The sequence below is a fragment of the Onychomys torridus genome, chromosome 10 (genome assembly GCF_903995425.1).
Source record: "Onychomys torridus chromosome 10, mOncTor1.1, whole genome shotgun sequence".
In the NCBI taxonomy this organism is placed as follows: domain Eukaryota; kingdom Metazoa; phylum Chordata; class Mammalia; order Rodentia; family Cricetidae; genus Onychomys; species Onychomys torridus.
This window is the reverse complement of record NC_050452.1, coordinates 1802774-1813656: the sequence shown is the minus strand read 5'-3', so window position 1 is coordinate 1813656 and position 10883 is coordinate 1802774. Positions and strand designations below refer to the sequence as shown.

Sequence of the window (10883 nt, the reverse complement as noted above, 5' to 3'; positions counted from 1 at the left end):
CAAAGGCACTCCGGGAGGAAATAAACCATAATTAGGCATGAGCGAACAAGCAGACAGACCCCCCTTCCTCAGCCTGGCCCATCCCGGCCCCCTGGGCCCTGGCCGCCGTCCCGGGCGCGGGCGCGACGCGGGCCACCGCCGTAGCTGCAGCGCCCGCTCGTCCGCGCGCGCCACACGCCGCCAGGATCTGGGCGGCGGCGGGCCGGGCCGGGGGCGCGCGCTCGGGGGCGCGCTCATGCAGCGGTTTTCTTCTCCCACAATCCAGAGGCAGAGGCGCGGAGGGCGGGGAGTCGGCGGAAGGATACGGGCGCGGAGGGAGCGGCGCGCTCGCCGAGCCGGCCGGCGGCGGGCGCGGGTGTGCTGCGGCACTGCGGTTCTGAGGCCGTTACCCCCGCTTCTCCAGAGGGCGGCGGCGGCGGTGGAGCGCCCGGGCGTCGCTGAGCCTCGGCAGCCGGAGAGGCTCGGGCAGCGGACGGTTAGGGGCGCGCGTCGGAGCCCCCGGCCCCGGGCAGGGCAAGGGGGCTGAAGCGTGCGCGAGGCCGCGGAGGGATGGTGAGCGCCCGGCGCGGGGCGAGCCGCGCCTGAGAAGGCGAGGGCTGCGGGCGGACGCTGCCGGCGCCCCGTGCCCGCCGGCCGCTGGAACGCCCAGAGCCGCTCGCCCAGGGCCAGCCCGGACGCCCCTCAGCCTCCACGTTGGGCTCGATTCCTTGGCGGCCGCTGCGCTGGCCGGCTCCCTCCGGGAGGGAGCGGGGCAACCTTGACGTGCTTTTTGTCTCGTGCCCTGGCCGCTTTTCGCGTCGTCCTCCTCCAGATGCCTTTCTTCTGCCCCTCCTCTCCGGGTGCAGACACTGCCAGCGCCGGCTGCGGCTCTGCGCGGGATTTGGGCTGGTTTCCCCTGGGGGGTTTTGAGGAGGGAGAGTCCTTCCCCCTCTTCGATGGGATTTTCCTCCCTTGCCGAAATGGACTTTCATTGATTTCGTCCTCCTACGTTTAGTGACCAATTCCCTAGGCGTATTTGTGGTACTTCCCTTTTTACCCCTTTCCGAATATATAATCTGTAAAATGGAGAACGAAATCTTCACTCCCCTTCTGGAGCAGTTCATGACCAGCCCCTTGGTCACCTGGGTAAGTGAGATGTCCTTTATTGTATATTTGGCTCTGTTATTTGTGGCTGCAGAGATGCAGGTGGGCGTTAACGTCGTGATATTCCTTGTGTTCTAGGTTAAAACGTTTGGACCCCTGGCTGCAGGAAATGGGACCAACCTGGATGAATATGTGGCTTTGGTGGATGGGGTGTTCTTGAACCAGGTCATGCTCCAAATGTAAGTGCTTTCTTCTTGGTAACTTATTTTCTTTGAAAAATAACATACTTTGAACTTAGATTTCATGTCTTAAAACCTTAGTTTGGTTCTTTGGCCAGGAAAAAAAAAATCAGGTGGTTTAATTGGATCTTGGAAGGAGTGGTAATCTTATGTGCCCATCCTGCTCATTAACCAAGTAGTTATACCTCTTAAAATTGAGAAACTTTCAATCTTTCCCTCTGCCAGTCCTGTCTGTATTGTCATTCATTGTCTTCAGTGCTGAAATTCAGTCCACATTGTGTTATCTTTGGTAATTTGGTAAAATGACAGAGACAGAGAAATCTTGTCTATGAGAGGAAAAAAGACAACTATGAAGTTATGAGCAAATATGTTTTTAAGAACCTTTTAGGGGTTGGGGATTTAGCTCAGTGGTAGAGCACTTGCCTAACAAGCGCAAGGCCCTGGGTTCGATCCTCAGCTTAAAAAAAAAAAAGAACATTTAAATATAAGAATAAATGATTCAGGCTGGAGAGATGGCTCAGAGGATAAGAGCACTTACTGTTCTTCCAGAGGTCCCGAGTTCAATTCCCAGCAACCACATGGTGGCTCACAACCATCTGTAATGAGATCTGGCGCCCTCTTCTGACCTGTAGTCATACAGGCTGTATACATAATGAATAAATAAATTTAAAAAAAAAAGAATAAATGGTTCAAAAATTGAAACTGGTGAAGTTTAGTATTTCAGAAGGGAAAAAATAGTTAAAATTACTGATTGATCAGGAAGACTTTTGTAGCAAGCAATGTAAATATCTAAGTCTGATTAGATGACTTATTGTGTTATTAATGAATTATTAAATTGCTTAGTATTTGGGGAATTATTTAAAGATATTTTGAGGTTTATGTAAATAACTGGTCTTAACAGGTAGATTAATTAAAGCTTTTGATAGTGATATTGAGTTCCTGCTAAGTAGAAATGTGGGTTCTGAGATAGAAATTGAATACTGGAAGCATATTAGTACCTAAATCAGAGAAATAACAATGATTCCATCTTATCATTATGGTATTGTAGTACTTCAGTGGTTATCACTCGCTGATATTACAGTTGAGTTTAGATACTTAGATATTTAGTAGAGTCTCATTACAAGTAATCACATAACTTTTGTTTGAAAATATTTGTCTTTTATATATGTGAGAAATTGATGCTTATAAATACTGTTATTTGCATTTGTATGTTACTCATTTTGCATATGTCCATTTCATATTTTACTGGGAATTATTTTTCTTTGTATATTTTATATTTTAAGAGGTTTGTGCTGGTTAGTTTTTTGTCATCTTGACACAAGGGTCATCATGGAAAAGGGAACCTCAGTTGGGATTTAAAGTGACTCTTGTCATTTTTGCCTGTAGGCATGTCTGTGGGGCATTTTCTTGGTTGCTTGATGTGAGCGGGCCCTGCCAACTGCTGGCAGTGCTGTCTGGGCAGGTGGCGATTGTGTAAGAAAGGTGGGGGGCGGTGGTGGCGGTAAACAGCACTTCCCCACAGGCTCTGCTTCAGTTCTTACCTACAGCTCCTGCCACGGTGTTTTCAGTGAGGAGCTGTTACCTGGAAGTCCTCCATGAGCTGCTTTTGGTCATGTGTTTAGCACAGCAGCAGAAAGCAAACAAGCACAGGTTTAGAATTCAAATACAATACATGAGATTGTTCCAGTGCTGACCTCTGTGTCCTCAGAGATTCCTATCCTGTTTTCATGTATGTATGACCCTACAGGAAGTACTGTTGTTTTTATACCTGTTCCAAAGAAAAAATTTTGAGTGTGTAGGCACTTAAATATGTGAATTAGCTAAAAATATATGTATTTTTTCCTTAGAAAGGTAAAAAGAATGTAGACATTTTCAGAATTAGTGCATTCTTAGCAGATATTTATAGAATTACTTTTTGTTTGACATACCTTACTATTTCCTAAGCAAAATGATATAACACTGTAACACTGTTTTAGGAGGGAAAGCCATTATAGATACTCCCAGTTTCCCTATGTCTCTATATCTGCTTCATTTTAGGCAGGAAAATTTGAATTTTGTGTGTTGAAAAACTACCAAAATAGGAAAGTACATTAATTTTTACCTTAATAGTTTTTATTTAATATTTTTATTTGTTTTTGAAACTTAGTACTTGGGTGAGGAGTTAAAAATATATTAGCTATTTTCACTTTGATTTCACACTTTCATTAATAGATATATATATACTGAAAATAGTGGTGTTCTAAAAGAATAGTTGCCAGGTTCTCCCTAGCCCCTTGGGAGGGGACGAGCTGCTTTCCAAACCTCAAATCTACTTCGGTGTTTTCTGTTCCACCTCTCAGCTTCTCTAAATGATGTTTAGTGTCCTGATTCTGTTCTGAATGACCTATATAAGGGAAATAAAAGGAAAAGAAGTATCTTTGCTTCTTTGAAGAATTTGTTAAAATTGGGTCAATATAAATATGTTTAAGTGGGAGAGGAACAAATACCTTATTACTATTTTGTTTATTTTCAGGTGACCAGGCTGGCCTGGGACTCTGAGAGCCCTTTACTTGCCTCTGCCTTACAGGTGCTAGCATTAAGTGCATGCTCTACCATGTCTCACCACCATACATTATTTTAAGAACTATATTTTGCCAACAGTTAAAAATTGTGCTATATAGTTTACTCAGTTGACTGTATGATTTAATGAACTCTATTAAACAGTTGAAACACTTCCATGAAAGGATAGTTAACCTAAAGATGAACCTTAATTTAAAAAATCTATAGATTACATTTGGTTATAGAATTTATGAACAAGAATCCTTTGTAAATGAAATGGTGTATTTTTCTTTGTGTTCTTTATATACTTGAAGTTTGTTGAATTACTTGGGTTTCATTTTTATCAAATTTGGAAAAAATGAAGGCATTGTTTCTTTAAATATACATGGTGTGTGTGTGTGTATGTACATGAACTTGTCTTCTCTCCTTTTGGAAGTCCAGTTACATGTGTATTAAGTTCTTAGATGTGGTTTTAAAGCTTATTGATAGGTTCATTGGTGTTTTTTGTTTCTTTGATTTTGAATAGTCTGTTGTGATATTCATGAATCTTTTCTATTATATTTAATGCTACCCAGCTTGTATTTCATTTCAGACATAGTTTACTCTGTAGCAAGCTTGCCCATTATATCTCCCATGTTTAGATTTTTTTCAGTTTTATCCCTTTTGATTCTTAAACATGGAATATAGTCATAATTGTATTACTGCCCATGTCTACTAATTCTGTCATTTCATTAAGTTGGTTTTGATTGATTTTTCTCTTCAGTATGGATTATATGTCTCTGCTTTTGTATTCTGGTGATTTTTATTTGATGTCAAATATTTGAAATTCTACCTTCTTGTTAGATATTGTATGTTTTAGTATTCCATAAAATACAGAAATCCTGAGCTTTGTTCTGGGATGTATTTAAGTTACCCAGAAACAGTTTATCTTTTCAGAATTTGCATTTAATTAATTAGTTAATTAATTTATTTGAGACAGTCTCTCTACCTAGCCCTTACTTTCCTAGAACTTGCTATATAGGCCAGGCTGATCTCACAAAGATCCACCTGCCTCTGCCTCCCAAGTACTGGGATCAAAAGTGAATACCATCACAGTGGCTGTGAAGTTTGTTAGGCAGTGCTTTTTTGTACTATTGAGTCAAAACTCTTCCAAGTACTGTGATTGGTGGGAACAGTAACTGTTTCTGTTGTTACCTGAAATAATTTTTTGGTTCTTTCAATGCCTTTGCGTAGTGTTAAGGACACTTACACATACTGACAGGAACTCACCTGAAGTCTGTAGCTGTATCCTCTGTAGTGTTCTCCTCTATGATATCCTGCCATGCGTATTTAGCTGCATTGCCTCGAGGCTTAGCTCCCTCTACTCAACTCAACTCAGGGATACTACTGCACTACCTAGGTTTCCTCCTCCCTGTTCATGGACTGGAGATCTTGGAGGCAGTAAGATGAGGCTGTTGTTGGGTTCAGGTTTGTTACCCATCTATCAGGGATCATGGTTTTTTGTTGCCTCGTGTCCAGTGTCTTGAAAAATATTTCATATGTTTTGTCTTCCCCTGGTGCCCAATTGTTTCAGGAAGGAGGGTAAATTTGGTTCTTATCAAAAAGTAGAAATGAGTTTATATAGTTTAATTACATTTTTGCTCTTATCTTACGGCTTTCATATGGTATGTAGATTTTTATTAAAGGAAGCTTAGTACTAAAATTTTTTCATTCAAAGTATTTGTTAAGAATAAGAATACTTATTATTTCAGTGATGCTGGTGTTAGCAGTTTGGACCCAGACCCTGAAAATGAGAAGATGACTTCTTTGTAACATTCTGTTAACCTTGTCTTAGAATTTTGTACTTTGTTCATTGATGTGGAATTCATTGTATTTAGAGATAATTCTTGGATTTCATTGAGTAGTTCCTTGAATCAAAGAGTGTCAGAGCTTGTGACATAGCATTTAGCCATCTTTAACTAACAGGAGGGGAAAGTTCTTCAGAGCTCTGGAATGATAGCCAGCTATTCTCAGTGCTTCAGGGCATTTTCCTACTTTAACTGAGTGAAATAGTTTTTCTTCACTGCACTTATTAGACAGACATATGGCTTGATATCAATAAAGAAGAAAAATACTATTCCTGTGTTGTCTCCCATGAGGGGAGGTGTGCATGACAGGCCATGGTTTTGTATGGAACTGTAACCAGGAGTGCTTTTAGTTCGGGTTCCAGGAACTGTTGAGTTTGTTCATTTAAGAGCATTCTGTAGTGTTTGACTGTTTCTCTGTGTAACTAATCCCTACACTTGAAGAAATTATGAGAACTAGAGAAGAGAAGGTCGATTAGTTGTTACGTATGGGTATGTATTTAAGTGTTTCACCAAGAATTGTCTTTGTAATGATAAGTATAGAAAACATTCTCATAGGATAAATGGAAAGTAAGACCAATACTTAACTGTTTTTTCAGAAAGATACTTGTTGGCTTTCTTTTAGGATCTATGAAACAGTTTGATACTAACTAGGGAGTAGTTTCAAATTTAAAAATAATATTTGAGATTTTATTTTATTAATACATTTAATCAGTAATAAACAATGTTTTTAGATTGATGTGATATAAAAATAGAAATCATAGTCTTAAGATTTAAAGTATAGATTTGTTATTTTAATAAAATATTTAACCAGTTATAAAAGTTGGAAAATAACCTTTAATAATCTCATTTCTGATTTTACTTCTATGCTTTCTTCATCCCATAATGATGTTTTAGTAATTTATAAAAGTAGGTTAATGAAAGGAGATCTGCCCCTAATATTTGTGGGACCTAGGGCAGACATTCACTTATAATAGGTATAAATACTAAGAGACTATAAGACAAGCTAGCAAATGGTTACATGTATTTTAGTCTTTTACCATGATACACACATCATTATGGTATCTTTAAAAGGTTCACGTTTAGAATTAGTAAAATTTAGAATTTATAAATTGACCATTCATCGTAGAGCATGGTTGAACACAGCCTCCTTTCATCTTTCCTGGCTTTTTCTGTTACCACAAAGAGGCTCCATGCAAAGGCATGCCAAGTGTGTCCAATTGAGGTTCTCAGAGTCCCTTCTCCAAATGACTGCTCCTTTGCACTTGTCTGTCCATAGGACAGACTTGGGGTAGATGTTTTTTTGTGAAGTTGGGTTAAAAGTGTCATTTGCAAAAGAGGAGTTGGTATGTATCAGTTTGTTTATATGGACTTCTTACTTAGTGGAAGTGTGTGGCCCAGTGAGGCTAAGAGTGGAATTCAGAGCAGAAGTATTTTGCCAGCATCCAGATATAATACTGGGTGAGATGGATGAAGGGATGGTTCATTTCAAAGGTCTTTTCATTAAGTGGGTAGTTTCTGACTGCAGCCTGTTAGGTCCTGGGATGTACTCATTTCTCTACCAATGAAGTCTTTTATACTAAGTAGAAGGAGTAGAAGGAGGATCTTGATACAGTGTTGGCCTAAAGAGGGAAGTGGGGTGGAAAAACTTTTGTAGAGCTAGGATGTGGTTAGGTAATAGAGTACCTGGTGTGTAAAGGCCCTGAGCTTGATTCCCAATGGGGGGGTGCACAAAAAGAGACTTTTTAAGGAGGACATAACTGAACTCTGTGTAAAAATTTTTTGGAAATGATCAGGGTGAAAAGGAGGAGTCATAGACAATCAAGAGTAGAAGGAAAGACATTAAGCAAATGCAGTAAATAAAAAGCATGGAGATGTAAATAAAAGTGGTAAAATCAATAGGCCTGAGGGAAATGAAAAAAAAATTGCAAGGCTGTTGGTGGAAATCACAAAGGGCGTTAAAGATGAATACAAGTATAGTCAGGACAGGTCCATTTGAAGTTTGGAAATCACACATTCACATTAGGATAGCTAGTCAGCATGGTTGGTTAAGCAATAATCTTTAGCTGCTCAGGAACTGGAAACATATCTATAAAATTTATTTAGAATTGGAAATATGGGATAGAAGAAAATATAGATTCTAAAGTGAGTATATTCTTTTTTGTATTTATTTTATTTTTGGTTAGCATACATCATGGGTTTCTGTCTCAGTTAGGGTTTCTATTGCTGCAATGAAACACCATGACCAAAAAGCAAGTTAGGGAGGAAAGAGTTTATTAGGCTTACACTTCAGCATTGCTGTTCATCACTGGAGGAAGTCAGGACAGGAACTCAAACAGGGCAGGATCCTGGAGGCAGGAGCTGATGCAGAGGCCATGGAGGGGAGATGCTTACTGGCTTGCTTCACAAGGCTTGCTCAGCCCACCTTTTTATAGACCCACTCACCTTGGGCTGGACCTTCCCCGCTTGATCACTAATAGAGAAAATTCCCTTAAGCTGGATCTCAAGGAGACATTTCCTTAGCAGAGGCTCTTTCTTCTCTGATGACTCTAGCTTGTGTCAAATTGATACACAAAACCACTCTGTACAGTTTCATTATATCATTTTATGAATAATAAATAAAAATAATTGCACTTTGCTCATATTTTCTTCTCTACTACACTCCATCATCCTCATGCCTTCCTTCCCCTTTTTTTCTTTCTGCAGTTAGTTCTCCAGTAAGTGAATTTTTTGTTAGTGGTGTGTGAGCATTAAGTGAGGAGGAAAGCAAATGGCATCAAAGGGGTTGGTAGACTAGAGCAGGACTCAGACTTTTTCCACTGATGACCTCATCTCACTTGAGAAATTTTTCCATTAGCTTAGCTATATAGCTATATAAAATAGGTATACATATCAAGCATTTACTAAGAATAAATCAGTAATTTATTTTAAAGCAATTCTTTGATATTTATATAACTATTTATTAAAAACAAAAGGAAATTCACATACTAATGATAAAGATATATTTACTTTTACATAAAGAGTTAAGTCTTGCCAGGCAGTGGTAGCGCACGCACGCCTTTAATCCCAGCACTCGGGAGGCAGAGCCAGGAGGATCTCTGTGAGTTCGAGGCCGCCCTGGGCTACCAAGTGAGTTCCAGGAAAAGGCGCAAAGCTACACAGAGAAACCCTGTCTTGAAAAACCAAAAAAAAAAAAAGAGTTAAATCTTGGCTGAATATTTGATACTGTAGGACGTAAAGCATCTTTAACGTTTTTCAGAGATGATAGGGCCATTAGAAATTCTGATTTTTATCCCAAGCCATAATTCATTGAACAGCTTTTTAAAAATGAAACTCAACTTAGCAGTTTTAAAAATCAAACATTCTAACATAATACTATACAAAAATACACTAATTTGATATATTCTGAAGAATGGTTATAGTATTTGTTTTCCATAATTAAACTATCATTGGTTCTGTAAGAGCAGAAAACATTGTGTATCCATTCAAAACACTGACATTTATGGCGTACAATTGTCTTGAATCTGAACCAAGATGTTTTAGGAAATGTGTTCACTGGCATTGCATGGTATGATGACATGCACAGTGCAGCACACATTATGTTTAGAATCAAGGCTGGAGTAAAGTTTTATGATACAGTGCAGGTAAGTGCTGCCAGAGACATCTTGGTTTCATTACACATTTTATTTTGAATTCAGTTTTGGATGTTGTGTATTCAGAAACCTTTCACTGTTGCCAGATTTCTTTTTACCCTATATTTAGTTATGTGACTTCCCTATGGGATTATAACCCATGTTTTTAAGAAGCTGGGCTTAGGAAACATTTTGGCATTTTCTCACAAAGCTAAACATTGTCTTACCATATGAACTAGCAATTCACTCCTAGAAATTTGTCCCAATGAGGTGAAAACTTGCATTTTTACACAAATGACAGCACAAAAATGTTTCTAGGACCTTTATTCATAGTTACCCCAAACTGAAAGCAACCATGATATCCTTTGTAAGATAAATGTATAAACTGTGTTGTATCCATACAATGGAATACTGACAATAATTTGCAAACCCTGCATTCAGTTTTATGACTCCAAATGAGATTGTAATTCATAGTTTAAGAGTTTGGGACTAGATGTTGCAGTAAGAATGAAGGAAGAGGTGATCTCTGGTGCCAATGCATTCAAGACTTACTTCCTACTTTCTCTTCTATCAGGTTCAGAGGAACTGGATTTATGTTGTGATCTTTGATCCACTTGGACTTAAGTTTTGTGCACGGTGACAGATATGGATCTATTTGCAGCCTTCTTACACATTGACATCCAGTTATGCCTGAACCATTTGTTGAAGATGCTTTCTTTTTTCCATTGTACAGTTCTGGCTTCTTTGTCAAAAATTATATGTTTATAGGTGTGCGGGTTAATGTCAGGGTCTTCAATTTGACTCCATTGGTCCACATTGTCAGGGTCTTCAATTTGATTCCATTGGTCCACATGTCGGTTTTTATGCCAGTACCAAGCTGTTTTTATTACTGTAGCTCTATAGTAGAGCTTGAAATCAGGGATTGTGATGCCTTCAGAGGTTGCTTTATTGTACAGGATTCTTTTGGCTATTTTGTTTTTTTTGTTTTTTCCATATGAAGTTGAGTATTATTCTTTCCAGTTCTGTGAAGAATTGTGTTGGTATTTTGATGGGGATTGCATTGAATCTATAGATTGCTTTTGGTAAGATTGCCATTTTTACTATGTTAATCCTGCCTGTCCATGAGCATGGGAGATCTTTCCATTTTCTGACATCTTCTTCAATTTCTTTTTTCAGGGACTTAAAGTTCTTGTCATACAGGTCCTTCATTTGCTTAGTTAGAGTTACCCCAAGGTATTTTATATCATTTGTGGCTATTGTAAATGGTTATATATCTCTGATTTCCTTCTCAGCCTGTTTGTCAGTTGTATAGAGGAGGGCTACTAATATTTTTTTGAGTTAATTTTGTATCACTGAAAGAAATGGGTCCTCTTGAAGCTGAGAAGCTTTTGTAGAGCAAAGGACACGGTCAACAAGACAAAGCAACAGCCTACAGAATGGAAAAAGATCTTCACCAACCCCACATCTGACAGAGGGCTGATATCCAGAATATATAAAGAACTCAAGAAATTAGACATCAAAATGCCCAACAGTCCAATTAAGAAATG

At 39.2% G+C, this 10883-nt stretch overlaps 1 protein-coding gene across 5 annotated transcripts in view; it reads left to right on the top strand.

Annotated features, from left to right (window-relative positions):
* Positions 1-321: 321 nt before the first annotated feature.
* Positions 322-10883, top strand: part of Ccdc88a (coiled-coil domain containing 88A) — a 154609-nt gene continuing 144047 nt past the window's right edge. For all 5 annotated transcript variants that reach the window (XM_036201581.1, XM_036201582.1, XM_036201580.1 and 2 more), the window contains exons 1-2: positions 322-1125; positions 1222-1322. In XM_036201581.1, coding sequence (XP_036057474.1) covers positions 1063-1125; positions 1222-1322 — 164 coding nt within the window. In that variant the 5' untranslated portion in view covers positions 322-1062. The remainder of the gene's footprint in view (positions 1126-1221; positions 1323-10883) is intronic.